Here is an 18390-nt window from a genome sequence, read left to right on the forward strand (position 1 = left end):
GGGGGTAATCAGAAGGGGGAATGAAACATGAGAGACTATGGACTATGAGAAACAAACTGAGGACTTCGGAGCGGAGGGGATGGGAGAATGGGATAGACTGGTGATGGGTGGTAAGGAGGGCACGTATTGCATGGTACACTGGGTGTTATACGCAACTAATGGAGCATCGAACTTTACATCGGAATCCGGGGATGTACTGTATGGTGACTAACATCATATAATAAAAAATCATTAAAAAAAACACAAACAAAAACAAAAAATAAATGTCATTGGCGGNCATGTTTTACCCTTTCTCTTACTCCATTAACACTATTTTCAGTGCCTAATGTTGCAGAGAAAAGGAAAACTATTTTATTCAGGAAGAATTCAAAGTAACTTTGGTACTCAGGAGCCTGACATCCCCAACCATAAATGCAAATTCAAAACTCAACCTTCCCTCTCCCTTCCCCAGAAAAAGACTTTCCAATAAAAGCATTTTTTTAACAGAACCAAGAAAAACCAAAGACATAAGTGGTGTGATTACGTCCTTCCACTCTCTTTTCCTTGACGGTTCAGCCAAATCACCGGTCTTTCAAATCTTTCTTTCTTCCTATCCCTAAGGTCAAGTTACTGCCCAGCTTCCAGCTCCCCCTAGGACTTCTGTGGTTCCTGCTGCTAATAGTGCCTTCTGATGCTCACCTGACCCTGCCTCCCTTGCTCGGACACCTCCAGGGTTCTTAACATCCAGGTGCCCCGGATGCACTGCTCAGCACCCACAGTCTGGCCACAGCTTCACCTTCACCTCTATTTCCCAGTACCCTCCTTCCTGACCCCAGGCCTCAGTCCCACCACTGACTCCCGTGTTTTGAATACACAGCACACTTATTCGCCTCCGTGACTGTGGCAGTATCACCTCCCTGCCACCATCACCATCTCCCAGGGTCCAAATCCCAACCACACTCCAGAACAAGGCAGAAGCCATCAGGTGAGAACACCCCTGAATTGCTGACACCAAGCCTACCTCTTACCTGCATCTACTACACCTATTTGCAATGGAAGAGGAACCCCTCTTCTGGCTGAGGCTTCCACTTCCCCTAGACTCTGGGGTCTACTCTGACCCATGCCCTGAGGTACGTCACCCCTTCATTTATCCCTCTGTTCTCCTTAAGTGTCAGCCTCTCCCTCCTCAGAGGCTCCTACTTATCAACCCACTCCGGTGATACCCATTAAAAAACCAAAAATCTTCCAAAGATCCCATCCCAACTCTGGAACCAACTGGTTCCTGCTCTCCTACTACCACTTTCTTTTATACCCTAAAGAGCCAAACTGCTTGGCTTCTTTCCCCGTTCCCAGCTTCTCTTTCTCACACCCCTCAGTCCACTGCATTCTGGCTTCAATTCCACCAGTCCTGACTCCATTATTTTGTAAAATGTATTGACACCTCCTATGTTCCAGATAACATATGCCAAGCACTGGGAGAGGAGAGGAGAAATCAGACCTGAGCTCTCTGAACCAGAAGTTCAAACTGATAGTTAAATTCAGCTCAGAAATATATTTTATTTGGACTATCATTTTAAAAAATATATTTTTTCAAATCATTTGCCAAAAATTCAAGGACCTGGAGATTTCACATGAAAATCCAGATTTCTAGCTTGTATTAAAGAATCTAGAAATTCTGGCAACAATGCTTCCTTCATGATATGACAATAACCTGTTGAAGCTGAAAAGCAGCTGCCCCTTCAATGGGGCAAGAGCTCCCTGGTTCACCATGGACCCCATCAAACCATCTATGCTCATTTTCTTTTCTCTGATGGCCCCTGTGAGCAGTGAAGTTTCAATCCCTGTTCTAGACCAGTGCTGTCCACTAGAAATAAAAATATAAGCCACATACATAATTTTAAATCTTCAGGTAGTTACATTTTTAAAAAATGGAAAGGAACAGGTAAAATTAACTTTAATAATATATTCCATTTAATCCAACATATCCAAAATATTATTCCAATGTACAAGCACCATAAAAAATTAATAATGAGATATTTTACCTTCTTCTCTCTGTGCTAAGCCTTCACAATCCAGTGTGCATCTAACACTTTTAGCAAATCTCAATTCGAATTTGCCGTATTTCCAGCATTGAAGAGCCAAGTGTGGCTAGTGGCTCTGAGACAGCACAGCTCCAGATGCTTAATGATTCACCATGAAAATCATCTTGCAAGTAGACAGAGGGAGAGAGAATTTTAAGAGGAAAGAAGAAAGCAGGCAGGATTGAGGAAAAGGGGGATAGACATTAAAGAGGAGGCATGGTGGGGACTTCAAGTTAGTAGGGAAGGAGGCAGGGGCGCCTGGGTGGCTCTGGGTGGCTCAGTCATTAAGCGTCTACCTTGGGCTCAGGGCGTGATCCCAGCGTTCTGGGATCGAGCCCCACATCAGGCTCCTCCACTGGGGGCCTGCTTCTTCCTCTCCCACTCCCCTTGCCTGTGTTCCCTCTCTCGCTGGCTGTCTTTCTCTCTGTCAAATAAATAAATAAATAAATAAATAAATAAATAAATTAATTAATTAATTAATTAAAAAAATCTTAAAAAAAAAAAAAGGAGGGAAGGAGGCAGGATGACAGAGACAATGAACAGTGTTCCCCAAAAAGATCAGCTGTAGTCTAGCGCTCCAGGTATAAAGACACCCTTCATAGGCAAATGCAATTAACTGGCAATGCAGATTTTCCGGAGGGAGGCTTTAGTGTTTTATAAATAGGCTCAGCATTAGATGTGGTCACTGTGAAAAGCAATTGACCAAAAGTCTGACCCAGAGTTCACGCACTTGGCATTCAAGAGGCAACAGAGTGGACCAGGCTAGTGAGGACAGGATTCCTGGCCGAGGCTGGGATTTTAACCTAGTTCAAGGGGATGGGTTTCAGGAGAAGTGGCAGTGATGCAGTCAGGAAATTATCTTGAGCTAAGATCCAAGCAGAGATCAAGACTTAGAGATCATAAGTGAGTGAGACTATGTCACAAGGTGTTGGAAACTCCAGATGTGGAGTGCAACATCAGCGGTCAGAAAAAAAGAGCTGGGTGCCAAAAAGGGGTACCCAGAGTCAGAGACTGGCACCAAGAAAATGCGTCCCCAGGCCAGAGACCTCAGAAGTAGAAATCACTCTTCCATCCTCCATGTGGATACTAGCTGGTGGCCCGTTAGTAGGTGTCATGTCCTCCCTTCACACCCACAGGCATGACCAGGAATTAAAGTACAGGCTGATAAAAGCCAAGCCTCCAGCTAAGGAAAAGGAGAAGGTCAAATACATGGACCAGACGTAAAAGGATTTGGAAACAAGAAGGCAGGAACAACATTATATAACTAAAAGTGCTTTTGAAACTTTTCCAGAGAATTCTGAATAGCTCTAGCCCATCCATTCATCCCTTCATTCACTCAGCAACCACTTATTGGGTAGCCTTCCCTCTACAATGCTGATTAGACAGGTCGATTGTACTAAGGTTTGCCAAATTCTACTCTAGCCGGGCAGGTGAAGGGAGCTCAGGCTTAAGCAAAATAGGGTGAGTTACTCATACTGACAGGGCCTCACTGAATAAAACCTGTGGGATTAGGAGGACGCAATAATCCCCACACATCCAGAGGTCCATTCGTCTATCATGTGTTGTAATTTTTCCCAAAAGGATGAGAAACCAGGCTGGTATAAAATATCTCAAGAGACTGCACAGGAATATTATTCTCTCAAGAAGGCAGTATGCAGGACTTTTAAAACTTATTATATTGAAAATACAGGGGGTTTTTGCATTGCTTGCATTCAGATTGATGTTAAATACAAATATTTGGAAACATGAGGAAAATCATAGCCTGATATTCTGCTGAAAAAAGAAATTCTCACGTAAGAAACTGGTCTTCATTGGAGGGGGAAACTATTTGCACAAAATCTTCAATTGTTGAGGGGTAGTAATCACTTTCCACATCTGATTTATAAAAAGCAATGTAAGTTGGAAGAATGGTTGACAGTGACAAAGAAGGCAAATGGCACATAAAGTTAATCTTGCAGGGGAAAAAAATGTTTGATTGTCAACGGCTCCAACAAATCAAAAATCACCAATAAAAACAGTAGAGATTATTTGGCAACAGAAAAAATGACATGAGGAAGGGTTTCTCATACCTTTCTATAATTAGCTTTACAGAAAGATCAACTTTATACTTTATACAGATGCTATATGCAGATATGCTTTATACCATGATTTTATGAAAAACAAAAAAGTTTATCTAAAGCAACTTCTAGCACAATATTTACTTCATTCACATTAATCAAACAAACAAAAAAGCCAGTATTCAAACAATAACCCTCCGTTACCAAGAGGTTTTATTTAGGACTCTTAGCTTATTGAGGCAAGAAAATATATATCATATTTAGTAAGTTTTCCAGGAAAAAGAAGAAGAAGTCAAAACCAAAAAGTTGCAGACTTCAAAAACATAATTTCTGTTTATCTAAAACATACAACTATGACACTGCAAATAGCTATGAATTAACAAAAAAATACACAACCCTAACTTCGGAATATGAAGAATTAATTCATCAATGCTTATAATGTTATCTAGACATACTATTTACTCTTCGTCAATCTAGAGTTCACAAACATTTTGATAACCATCACAAGCCAAGAAACCACACTACATATATTTCTGAGTAACAAAAGATATATTATTAACCTTTCATTTTGTAAAATCATCCCTTATTTCCAAATGATGGGGCAAAAAAAAAAAAAAGGGAGAGTGCTTGTCCTATTACCTCTATGACTCTATTAATCCCATTTTATCTCTCTAAATACTTATTTCACTTTTCCAGAATAATGTGCACACACTTGCCTAAAGTAATATAAGATTTTTCATTACTCTGTGAAATAGTGATGTCACCAGTACCACCTTGGTTAATCTGAGGCTACTTTTACCACCCATGCAAGTAAAATAATTTACATCTTAAATGAGGAGGACCAGCAAAATTCCCCGTTAATTTTTTTCAGCCACCCACTTATTTGTAATGGTGGCAGTGGCAAAAATACACGTTATACCATAATATACTAGCAATTGCTAGGGTTTATTGAGCTCCCATAATATTTACTTGATAACATTTCCATATATACAAGATTCACAGCTGCATTCAAATCTTCCAGATACACAGTATAGAACATAAAAGCCATAGGAAAATAATTCCACTCCAAAGTAAACTTGTCACTGTGCACTCTCTTCCTCTGCAATAAGCTGATGATCCCCATATTTTTTAGAATGTTATCACACATCAAACTTCATGCCTTGTTCCAAAATGCCCTAAGATCTCATCCTTCCTCTCTCACTTTGAAAAAGCTTTGAAAAGCTATTAACATTGCTTGTAGGGCTTGTTTTTGAGAGTATTTGTTTTTTTGGTGATTTTAAGTCATTCACATTAGGAATTACATTTCTTTAAATTTGTGTCTTCCCCAAGATAAAGTTATGTTCTTTGAAGTAATATTAAAGACACATGGAAAATAGCAAAAATTAACCCAAATCACATTTTTAAATCATTTTTGAAAACATAAACTTTCTCTAAAAGATCAGATAATTAACAAACCAACTTGCACTGCATGTATAGACTTCATCTTAGAAAATGTTTTTCTACTTTTTGTTGGAGCTTATAGATGTATTTTAGGAATTTTATCCCAATGAATGACTATTCCTCTTACTATGTTTTGAAGCATTTCTATCATATCCTGAATAAGGTAGCCACTTTTTTTTACAAAAATTTTTTTGCTTCTCTATGGAAGCAATTTTAACAACATGAATTTAAAAGAAAAAAACAATAAAAGTTTAACACTCATAAACTTTATGCTTTTGTTAAAGCCCTAAAAAATAGGACATATTCATTCTTCACTCTTTATCTTAAAATACTGGCTTCCTGATTCCAGCAAAATATAATTTTAGTAACTCATCAAGACAGAATACATAAAATTGGCATATTTTTGATATGCACACAAATTGAGAAAGCATCTTTCCCAACTGTGTTGCAGAAAATGAAATGCATCTGGTATGACAATATGGCCAAGCACGTGAACTAGAATCAGTGGGAAGAAATGGGTTTTTCTTTTTCTCAAAGCAGAACATTTTGAATAATGTACATGCCCCAACAACAAAGCATTATTAACTCTGTTAAAGTGCTTTCAGAGGTCTATTGGGCTGAAGACCACAGGGTAGCAAGAGGTGGCTGGAGGGGCCTGGGAGGCAGCGTGCTTTGCTCAGTATTAAATTGTAGGTCAGTGAGTTCTTTCCCCCAGGAGTTCAAACTGATGTAGTTGTTTTTATTTTATTTTATTTTTTTTTATTTTCTTGCTTTTGCTTTTGCTTAACACCTCCACCCAGAGTCAGAGTTTATGCACATATGTTGTGGCCTCATGCTGAGCTGGAGGGGGGAAGTGGAGCGGTAGGGAGGTGTTGGAGAACATGGCTAATGCCAGGATCAAGCAGAGAAAGATAGAGACATTTGCGTTATTTTTGCAATGAATTTTCTTCCTTCTTTGAAAGAAAGTTCTTTTTATCTAGGCAATCTGAAGATGTATTCAATGCTCTTATTGTCTTTGCTTTCCATGTGTACCTATCTGGCTTGGTGAACAACACAGGAATCTGCATATGCTACACTCTCCCTCCCCCAGCCCAAATATGTTCTGAGGCCAGGGGCTGGGAGAGCAAAGAAAGATCTCTGAGTGATGCAGGAAGCTTGCAAGGGTGCCACACAATTCAACCTATTCCTGGATACCACAGGGAGTCCTCTTCTAATTCCAGCTTCCAACTCTATTTCTTCCTCTTCCTCATCACAAGGTGAGCCAGCTGAGCTCTTGGAGTTGGGCAAAGGGGCCATGAGAGGACCAAGGAATCCTGCTTCTGCACTGGCAAGAGAGTGCTACTGAAAGCCAGATTTGTGACTCCTAACAGAAAGCTGTCCACTCCTCAAGGAACTGACTCCATGAGCAGCAGACGCAGGGAACCAACAATGGTGTCTCTTCCTGGGACTGTGTGTGGCCTCAAACAAGCCCTTTGGGGCTACTGTTCTGCCTATACCCCACCTTTCACCTATTCTTTGAAAGGTATTTTAGCTTTGTTATTCCTTTTATGTCTTCACTGAAATGCTGGTTGCTTATAACAAAAAGCTTCTTTAGAACAATAGATGGTATGATTAATAATGTCACTTGTAAACATGATGTAATAGTTATGAAATAATGTATCACAGAGAAAAGAACAAATCAATATAGCTAATACATCATGGAACTGATTCTAGGGAGTGGGGAAAACCCCCAGAATGTCTGTAAACTTGCAAGCGTAATCATAGGACTGAAGTCATCTCAGAAACACAACAAGCTCTGAAAGCTGTCACAGGCAGATATAGTCATGTAAAAAGACTCTGGAGAATTTTAGTACAAATATTTATTAGCCATGTGACCCTAGAAAGGATATTTAATGTTTTGAGCATCAGTTTCCTAATCCATAAAATGTCAGCAAGAACATCTGTCCTGTAGGGTTGTTGGGAGGATGGGATCCAGTAAGGATGTAAAGCATATGGTGAGGGCACACACAATGTTAGTTTAGTGTGCTCTCCAAAACAGGCTGAGGTCTTTGGTATGCAAAATTCATAATTATTATTATTTAGACTCTTTGTCAATGTTATCACTACCTACTCTTCTCAGAATAACTAAAAACTTTTCCTAGAACATCAATAACATCCGGTTACTCACCCGTATTCTGGCTTGTTTCCTGAAACTACACTAATTAGCTAATAATCCATAAAATTTTTCAATTGATAGCCCATCTATTCCTGTCTCTTGCTGTTGGAAACATGGCCTTACGTTTTTTTGTAGCTCAAATTTCAATCTAATTAAAGATAAACCTTTAAATTAACTAAAGATTAATTAACCAGAGTCAAAATAATGAGAATTTAAATAAGCTAAGATGCATTGGAAGAAAAGAGCTCTTTAGGTCACTGATAGACTGGAACTTTCAAAATGTTTGCTAGCATTAACACAATTTGTAAGTATTAAGAGCGCATCTGCTCTCCAAAACCCAGGGAGTAAAAGCAGCTGCTCAGTGGAGCGGCTCAAGAATCCTGCAAGTTCATTTTTACTTGACTCTTGTTGGACCAAACTTAACTCTTGCCTGAAAAAAGAGGCAACACGATGTACAAAAAGCAGCATACTTAAAACGCAACCGCTTCAGATGACTATTACAACTTGGAAAAGGCCATAGGACCGAATCTGACTAACTCGGCTGAGACGCTCACGCTGTCCACTTGTTGGGCAGCGATCTACTTGCAGCCGAAACTTTTAAGAATGGAGTGCGAGAAAACAAGCAGACTCCTGCTTTAAGAGTTTCCCCAATAAACGGCCTCACGTTTGCCAATGATTCACCTCTCCGCATGACTGCTCCTTCCCGCAAGCCATCTGTTTCCAATGATGGCCCCTCTGCACCCTCATACATGGTTGTAATTTTTTTTTTAAGTTGCTGGATTTGTTTTTCTTTGGAGAGGGTGAGACTTAGCTAAGACAGTTCTCCTAGGAGACCTACAAAAAAAAAAAGTACCCATTTTATGTCTAACTTTATTCCTCTCCCTTTTGGCCACTATTAATACTTCCGTTTTCATTGGCAACGCATAAAGCTACCCAAACAGCTTCTCGTGGTAGGTGTTACTTCTACCAAAAGTTAACGTCAGGGTGCAAGTCAGAACTGTATCTTTACTGAGCAGGATCGGGAATGTTTTCTTTTCACTACTTGATTTACTAGGTAGCACCTCCACTCCCTGGCATCTCCCGGTAGCGACCTCCTGAAGCCGGAGGCGTGTCCCGCGCACCTAGTCTCCCGCCACACGCACAGGTCGCTCACCTGACTGCTGCCGAGCTCCTCGTCTTTCTCCGGGGTCCGCGGCTGCACCGGGCTCTGAGCTGGCTCTGCGGGAGGCGGCGGCGGTTCCAGCAGCTGCTCCAGGCAAGCAGTGCCCGGCAGGGACGAACTCTTTTGATGGCATAAGTGCGCCTCGGGGCCCCGACGCCGTGCACCCTCATCTCGGGCGCGGTCCCCCCTCGCGGGCGGCTGGGGCGAGGAGGACAGGGAGGATGAGGCGGAGGACGAAGAGGGAGCCGAGTCCAGAGAGCGTCCGCCAGGAGGCGTTCCTCCCGCTGCTCCGGCGGTCGTCGCCGGCCCCTTTCCCGCGGGGAGCAAATGCTCACGGATCCGGCGGCGCAGGGTGGACCCCTGTTCGGTTCTGCCGGCGCCGCCGGGCTCGAGAGGCTCCGGGGAGGAGCAGCACAGGTTGGGCTGGGAGGAGGAAAAGACGCGGTCCAGCACTTGCTTGCGCTTCTTGAAGCCGCTCCACCTGCTGCCCGCGCCACCCACACCGGCCAGTACGTCCCGCCTGCCCCTCGGGAGTGGCGGGGAGGGCGATGGGGTGTCCGCAGTGCGGCGCTCTGGGACCCCCGCACGCCCGCCTCCGCCGCCCTTGCTCTTGCCCACCCCCAGCTGCAGGTTCTTCCAGAGTCGGGCCTGGAAGGAGGAGGACGCCGCCGCAGGCTCGGGCGACCCCGCCGCGGCTGCCCGGGGCTCCATCCTCCACCCCCTGCTCCTCCTCTCCACTCCTCCTCCTCCTCCACCTCCTCCTCCTTCTTCTTCTCCTCCGCCCTCTTCGGCTGCACCTCCTCCCGGAGCCCCGCGGTGGCGGCGACGGGCGCAGCAGCAGAAGCCGGGAGTGCCCGGCGGCTTCAGGACAGCGCGGGGGAAAGCCGCCGCCGCCTCCAAGGCTCTTCGGCCGCCGGCCTCCGGCGCCGCCTCTTCCTCCTGCACCTGCCGGGATGGGCTGGCGATGCCACCGAATCCCGGCCGCCGCGCCTGCAAAGTTTCTAGCTCCGAGCTCCGCAGCTCCAGTCCCCTGGAGTGCCCCAGGCCGCGCCCTGGCTCCCTCTCCTCGCTGGCTTTGGGCTGGAGAAGCTACGAGCGCCGGAGCGTGCGCGTCCAGCTGCGCCAGGGACCGCGCCCTGCGCCCTCAGGGCAGCACCTGTCAGCGGCGGGGGCGGCTGCCTCCCAACTGGGCGCGCGCGCGACTCACACAACAGGGCGGATCGGGCTGAAGACAGGCGCGACCAGCAGACCCGCGGGAGCACCCCGGGACCATCCACCAGCTCCTGGGTGGGAGGGTGGGCAGGCGAGAGCCGGGTGGAGATGGGTAGGGACCCGAGCCAGGTTGCTCCCCAGGATCTGGCCACAGCTCCCCGCGTAGCTCTCTTTGGGCCGACGGCTAGACGCGCGCGCCGGCTAGTGTCTGGGTCCAATGAAGTGAGCTAGAGAGAAGATTATGCGCCTTGGGTGCGTCCTGTGGGGCACAGAGAGTCCATATCGAGAAGTGAACCTGACCGAATTCTGGGGCTGAACACTGCTGTTCCCTCCCCGTTGTGTGCCCTGGATCCAACAAGAGAGTTTGATTTCTTCTGTCTTGACTTCATCCCATCCGCCCTCCTTGCTCTGTTTGCATGTACACCGGTAGTTCTTTTTGTGCTCCAGGTCTAGAGGTTTCCGGAGTCTGACCATAAATTAGACAGCCCTAAAGTTGCGGGGAGTTTATGGTGAACGAAGATGTGGAGGATGTCCACTGCCTCTCACACCATCCCAAATGCGGAGAATCTTTTCATTCAAATGCGTCTACTTTCTTTGCTTCGTTGCAACGCAAATGGAAAAGGGCTTGTTTAGCTTTTTCAGAACTTGCTTCTCCCTAAATCTACTGATCCAAGGGTCTTCTGATTGTACAAGAGTGCTTCTTGAAAAGCAGGTGACACCATGTACCTTCCCTCCTCCATTGTCCTCCACACCATTAAACGTGGAAAATGAGAGTTCCCTGGGCTTTGGCACTAAACTGTCTGATTCCAGATGCCTCGAGCTGGCAGTATGCCCTCCAGGTCTTACCATCCTGGCTTTTTAGTCTTTTTTTTTTTACCTTTATAACAAATACTTAACACATATTTATTGAGCACCTACTATGTGCCAAGCAATATGATAGGCTGTGAGGATGAAGCTGTGAACAAGGCAAACAGGGCCCCACCCTCATGGAGCCCACCTTCCAGTAGGAGGGCCAAACTGTAAACAGAATTTCTAAAAGGAAAAGTCCCGTGGAGAAAATAAAACGGTACCATAACAGACTGGCTATGGAGGTAGGATTGCCAGATAAATCGCAGGACACCCAGTTAAGTTTAAATTGCAGATAATTTTTTAGTATCGGTATGTCCCAGATATTGTACATGACACACTAAAATACCATTTGTTGCTTCTCTGATATTCAAGCTCAACCGGAGTTTTGTATTTTTTATTTGCTAAATCTGACAACCCCATACAAAGGGTTTTTGGCTGCTGTTTTTTCTTAAACCAAAAATGTACTGAGAAACTAAAGTTTGAGGTGAGACAGGGTCCTGGTGGGATGGGTCCCATAACCACAGTAAGAATTTGAAGTTCCTGTAAATGAAATGGGGAGCCATCAGAGAGTTTTTAAACAGGAGAGTAACATGATGTGATTAACTACTACCTACCTGCCCCAAAGGGCTCTTTTAAGAATTAAGTGAAAAAGGACTTAGGCCTGAGGCTTTTCTACACAAGACAATCAAGTTTAAAGTACCATGACCACAAAAAATTACCTCAGTACAGAGCGACCATGATAGTCCAAAACAAACTGAAATATACAGGTCTTTCTTCTCTCACACAGAAAAATTATTTTGTTACTGATATTTCTAAGACGTGGTAAACCAAAGCATAGAGAAAATAAGAAATGTAGAACTACCATAAACAAGTAAGAAGAAATGACCACCACTTCTTACCAAAACTCTTTATAAATATGTCAGTTTGTCAGATTTATATGACACGGATCTGTGGACCCATGGAGATAACTCCATACAATTCAGACTTATATTCATATAGTCTTTTAATGATGCAGTTAATTGACTTTTGTAGTTTAATATTTTCATTTTTCTCCTCTACCTAATTTTGCCTTGAAAATACTAACTCTGAGATTTTGGGTTCTGAGCTCTATGATCCATCCCAAGTAACACTTATCCATCAATGTGAATTCATTTATACAACTTGAATATGTACGTATATGTAACTTGCATATGTAACTTTTCCTAAATATCTAAAGTGGATTATAAAATGACAGGCTGTCCTACAAATTTTGCATTATATAAAGTTGTACACAATCTATCCAATGTCTTATTATATTTAAGAAAAGATACTTATAAAAACAACAACACAAGGGGAAAAGGGAATGGTACACACTGATCACTGAGGAGTGAAGAATCACTTCTGGCCTGACTGATCAAGGAAGATTTCTTGCTGGAGGCATCATCTGAGCTAAGATCTATTGCAGGCGACAGAGTATACCAAGAAGATAGATAGCAACCCATCAGGGAAAGCAAAATTCATGGCACGTAGCTGTTCTTTTTATTATAATTTAATAAACATCTTAAATATTGATAGAGCATCTGTTGCTTGAATTAATTGGAAATTAATAGATGCATCACACACTGATATACAGGAGGCTGGGAAGGGGATGGGTAAGGTAATATTTCAGCACAAACCCAAAGGAAGTGAGGGAGGGACCCAAGCAGTCAATCTGAAGGAGAATTTTTCCAGGAAAAGGGAACATTAAATGTGAAGAGACTGAGGCAGGAACTGGCTCAGACTTAGATGTGGCAAAGACAGCAGAGCAGCAGAACAGAGAAAGCAAGAGGAGACAGGGAGGGGAAGAAATTGCAGAGAGGGCTAAGAGCCAGGTCCTGTAGGATTCTGCAGGCAACAGTGGGGACTCTGGATTTGGGTGGATGGGAAGCCACTAGGGGGCTTTGAGGAGAGTTTCCTTACTACTTAATTTGCATTTCAAAAGATTCACTCAGTCTTTTTGTTGACAATAAAGTAGAAGAAGGGAATGGGTGGAAACAGAATTTTGTTTTGTTTTTTAAGATTTTATTTATTTACTGACACAGAACACAAGCAGGGGGATGCTTCAGGCAGAGGGAGAAATGGGCTCCCGCTGAGCAGAAAGCCCAACGTGGTGTTCCATCCCAGGACCCCGGGATCAGGACCTGAGCCGAAGGCAGACCCTTAACTGACTGAGCCACCAGGTGCCCTGGAAACAAAGTTTAGATAGGAGCTATCACTCACTTTAATACTCAGAGGACAAGGGTGGCTTTGAGCTTTAGCTGAGGAGTGATGAGAGTGGTTAAATTCTAGATTCATGATGTTTGCAGGTTAGAAGCAACAGGACTAGGCAAGTCTAGATATGGAGTACTCAAACACTGGCTAAATGGTTTGCATCACTATCTGTAATTCTCACAGCAACCCTATTTTGTAGATGTGGGAACCAAGTCTGAGGCATGTGACATGATCTTGCAAGGTCACACATTGAGTAGTGAGAAGATCCCAGGTCTAGGGATTACGAAGCCACAAACCTTCTTTAGTTTTAAAATGTACACATAAATAAAGAGAATAAAATAATTGAAAGGGTCTTCAAAAGATGCACCAATCCATGTCCTTGCCTTGCGTGAGCAACAAGACGGTCTTGGACAGAACCACAACCTCCACTTGATGAGATCAAGGACATAAATGCAAGCATAAGGACAACATTTGGGGGAATAATTGAGTTAAAGGCCAACTAAATGGCACTTAAGGAGCCCTCTCATCAGTGGAGCTCTGGCTGCTGTCCCAGCCAGCTCCCAGCCCTGGGCCAGATGCCTTCATGGCCTCATTTCCTCTATCAGTCTCTAAAATGGGGATAATATTGTCTATTGGCCTGACCCACCTCACAAGGATCCAATTAAAAGCCAACGTAGGCAGTGTTTTTGATGAGTAAAGCCTGTCTACAACAGAGACGATTGCATCACTTTGTAACCAAAAAGAAGAAAAACTACCAGACTAACTCGTTTCAACTTACATGGAAAAACCCTGCCTGTGTGGAGAGAAGCGCTGTGACCCTTTTAAAAGCAAGAACCCAGTCATCACAGTTTCACATGTTGACTATACAGTCAGCTCAACAGAATAAAGCCCTGTTCAGATGTGAATTAGTTTTGGCCTTTTTCTTCCCTGCAAGTTTTCTCAACAGTTCTCAAATGCAGTTTAATGTTTAAGTAATTTCAGAGAAGCTATTTCTATTAACTTTGTTTAACCTAAGCCACCTCCTATTTTCTTCTTAACCAGAGTGTTAAAAATTCTAGGGTCCTAGTCCAAGATGTGCTCTGGAATGTCTATGTTGAAAAGGCATAGGATTTTTCCTATGTCATGTAGCCCGAATGGGGGAGAGGGGAGGTTTAAGCCGTTTTTGAATTTTTTTTTTAATCAATTGTCCTTATAAAAGAAAAAGGAGTTAAGTGGAGATTTGGGGAGAGAAAAGCCTTCCGCTGCCCACCTCTCAATGCCAATTCTACATTGCACAAAGTCAGAAGACATGGGCTTTTGCCTGGTGTTGCACCTAAGAGCTCTGTAACCACAGGCAGCCCGTAGAGCCTCAGTTTTTCACTTGTAAAATGAAGAAATTGAACTAGTTTCCCTCCAAGGTCCTTTTCAGCTTAAAAGTTATGTAAGCTTCTGAAACAATTCTCCAGTGTAGGATATAATCCATCTACTCATGCCAGGTCTGATGTCCTACTTTTGCTGGTATATGCAAAACCAGGTATTACTAGATGTGCATGTAAATAACCCCCTTTGAATATATACCATTTCACAGAAGCTCCTAGGGCCCTATTCCTATCTCTCGGGCCTCAGCACTTCACGGTGGGTATCTGATCTCTCTACTACACCTTCCTCAAGTGCCTGGAATAGTCCTAAACCAGTAAGTTCCAGGAGATGATGTATAGATATTTTGAGCTCCCTCAGAGAGGGGGTTGGGTTAGGATAACTCAGAGGGAGGGATTCTATCTTTTTCCTAGTTCCAGTGCCCTTGGTGCCATTTGGGTTGATAACACCCACTTTCTGAGCTTCCTTCTTTTCCTATCTCACACATCTCCTCCCCTAACACTGTACCCTGCATGTCGCAAATAAACTGCTTGTGTTTGAGTCCGTGTCACTAAGTTGGCTTCTGGGGGAACCCAAACGAAAACACATGCAATGGACATTTCAATCTTTAGCTAATGAGGTCCCCGATTTGACCATTCAATGAGAATAAAAGTAATGTTCTCCAGCAAGATTCCTTTGGGCCATACAATTCTCTTACAGGGGACTATAAAGACAAAGGGTATCCCCCAGCCTACAGTCTATCCCCTGAAAGGGAGACCCCTTGAGAACCAGAGCTTTCATCTATGATTTACCTCCTAGAGTAGACAATACCCTGGAAGATCAGTCTCAAGTGATCATGGTCATTTCATCCCTTTTGTCAGATCTGTAACCAATCCTGGAAGCGCTAAGGGTACATTACTTAGGACTGGATTCCACTGTGAGTAACACATATACCTTCAACATGTTCAAGTCTGTCTTAACTGAAGAGAACAAACTGATGGTTGCCAGAAGGGAGGTGGGTGGGGGGATGGGTTAAATAGGTGATGGGTATGAATGAGAGCACTTATGATGAGCACCGAGTATTGTAGGGACGTGTTGAATCACTAAATTCTACACTCTAATAATACAGCTCATATGTTAACTAGCTGAAATTTAAATAAAAGCTTAGAAGAATAAAAATGTTGAAGAAGTTGGGAGGTTGTCACTCGGATTGAGTACGGCACTCCTATCTTGTTGCTCCACTACACAGGCTCACAATTCTCAAAGTCACTCATGCTTCATCGTCATCAGGGGAACTCCAGTCATTACATTCACCTTCCAGCAGACAGGAGAAAAGAGTAAGGAAGAGTCTGCCCCACGTTTAAAGTTCCTTCCCAGCTCTTCTTATATCCCAGGGCTTAGAACTCAGGTACAGGGCCATGTCTATCCGTAAAATCTTTATTCTGGGCAGTCATGTGGCCAGCTAAGAAATCTGGGGTTTCATTATTGAGGAAGAAGGGGCAGGTGGATATTGGGGGACAACAAGCAGACTCTGACACAGAGGAGTAGTCATTTGAGGGGCTCCTTCACTCATAAAGAAAGGGCACAAAATGAATGATCTCTTTTCTTTATCCACATGTTTTGATGTTTGGTGTGATGTCTGGAACTGCTGTCCCCATCTCCTTCTGAACCTAAGGATTGGCAGAGGAGAGACAAACAACCTCAGTTCTGGATGTCACTGTGCTACACAATCAGTCAATCCTTGAGGCCTTCCTTAACTCTGATCCTTGCCTTATGTAGTTATCTATATATTAATTATTAAGCAGGAAATTAATTTACCTAGATTTTTAGCCAGTTTTAGGTTTGTATTGCTCTCATAACAAACAGAACTGCTTAAAACAAATACTCAGTCATTGTCTCACAATGTCTGTGGCTCAGACACCTGAGCACAGCGTGGCTCCGTGGTTCCTCTGCTTCAGGTCCCACAAAACTGAAATCAAAGTGTTGGAGGGGCTGTGCTCCTTTCTGAAGACTCCGGAGAAGAATTAGTTTTTCAACTCATTCAGATTGTTGGCCAGATTAAGTTCTGTGTCCTTGAAGGGCTGAGATCCCTGTTTCCTTGCCAGCTGTCCACAGGAACTGGGGCGAGGAGTCATACTTAGCCTCTAAAGACTGCCTGCGTCCCTTGGCTCCTGGCCCTCTTCCTCATCTTCAAAGCCAACAATGGCAGACTAGGTCCTTCTCACATATGAGATCTCAACCACCTTCCCTTCTGTCTCACCTCTCTTACTGACTCTTCTGTTGGCTTCTAGTTTTAGGAGCTCATGTGATCACACTGGAAACTCAGTTACACCTACAAAGTCCCTTCACAGCTATACCTCTACTAGTAACTGATTGAATAACTGGAGGCCAGGAATCTTTGGGAAGACATCGTTAGAATTCTAGTTACCACAAGTTTCCTAGAACCCAACGTGCCTTGATTGGCACATGCTCATTGTAGACTAGAAGAACAAAATACATCTCCCCAGGTTGCCTCATTCACAGTAGGGCATTAGAGGAATTGGCTCCATGTTACAATGAATTGAGACACATCAATAGTCACTAATGGTAAGAGCACTGAGAGCTAAACAGGGCAGATCTTTCCTCTTCACTGTGTTATTTCAAATCTGGTCATTCTGCTAATGAGAATCACACTGCTCCCCTATTTTCACCTAACATCATGCTTTCCCAGGTTGCAATCAGTTTTGGGTACATTTCAAATCTAATCCCATAACTCACACATTTTTCTCTGAGCTAAAAGGGTTATTTAAAAAATTCACATTATTGATTTCAAACCATTGCCTAAAAATTGAGCTGCCTTTCTGGCAAGCTCTGTCTTAAAAATGCCTGCTTAGGGAATACATGAGCAAGAACTAGTTAAAAAAAACTTTTGTAGAGTTTTATTCTGAGATGACCTTCTGTCTGAATCCCATCGGGGAAGTAGGCAAAGGAAGGAAAGAGGGAGTATCTAAATGTGTACAATCATCCTTGGAAAACTAAAATCAAGTATTATGCATTTTATGAAGAAAATTACTTTAAATGAAACTATTTTGGCTAAAATAGATTTCCCAGAGGCTCTTGGGTGGCTCAGTCAGTTAAGCGCCTGCCTTCAGCTCAGGTCATGATCCCAGGGTCCTGGGATCAAGCCCCGTGTGGGACTCCCTGCTCAATGGGGAGTCTGCTTCTCCCTTTCCCTCTGCCTGACGCCCCCTGCTCATGCTCACTCTCACTCTCTCTCTCAAATAAATAAATAACTACAAATCTTTAAAAAATAAAATAAAATAAAATAAAATAAAATAAAATAAAATAAAATAAAATAAAATAAACGAGATTTCCCAGACCCTGATTTGTAGCCTGTAAGTCTATCCCCCTGGCTTGTTCTTAATCTTGACATTTGCCACCATTCACAGTTAAACCTCTAAATTCTGTCTGTATAATTACATAGGTAGTACAGGTATTGTTTTCCCCCTTTGACAGAACACCTAAGAAACCAAGGTATGAGGGGACTTGGCCCAGGTCTCATGTAAAGCCAGCGGTGAGATCAGTGAGGTAATTACAGGTAGCAGCATCTTCCAGAGTTTGGGCCATCCTTACTCCCACGACTCCCAGTATATGTGGATCTATTTCTCGTTCAATTCTACAATTCAACAGATTGGATCCAAGCACTATTTAACCACTCCAAGATCAAGAATTGTTTGTCTCTGTCAGGATGCGTCAGACAATAGCCTAAACTCCAAAGACATCAGGTCTGGCACTGCAAACTTTTGGCTCAAGCTGGAAGGCAGCACCTGGAAACTCTGCACATTTCCCCCAGCCTCGGGTTAAGAAATGAATTTGAGGCAGAAAAATTGCTGCCATAAATAAACAAAATGG

At 43.4% G+C, this 18390-nt stretch overlaps 1 protein-coding gene across 15 annotated transcripts in view; it reads right to left on the reverse strand.

The window, feature by feature from the left end:
* The window catches only part of MCTP1 (multiple C2 and transmembrane domain containing 1), a 508366-nt gene extending 498231 nt beyond the window's left edge, over positions 1-10135 (reverse strand). For 3 of the 15 annotated variants that reach the window (XM_034656511.1, XM_034656515.1, XM_034656509.1), the window contains exon 1: positions 8866-10073. In XM_034656511.1, the coding sequence (XP_034512402.1) occupies positions 8866-9585 (720 nt within the window). In that variant the 5' untranslated portion in view covers positions 9586-10073. Of the gene's footprint in view, positions 1-8865 lie in introns of all 15 variants that reach the window. The other 12 variants (XR_004624149.1, XM_034656518.1, XM_034656508.1 and 9 more) reach the window with 10 other exon arrangements.
* Positions 10136-18390: the final 8255 nt, after the last annotated feature.

Source organism: Ailuropoda melanoleuca, chromosome 3 (genome assembly GCF_002007445.2).
Source record: "Ailuropoda melanoleuca isolate Jingjing chromosome 3, ASM200744v2, whole genome shotgun sequence".
In the NCBI taxonomy this organism is placed as follows: Eukaryota; Metazoa; Chordata; class Mammalia; order Carnivora; family Ursidae; genus Ailuropoda; species Ailuropoda melanoleuca.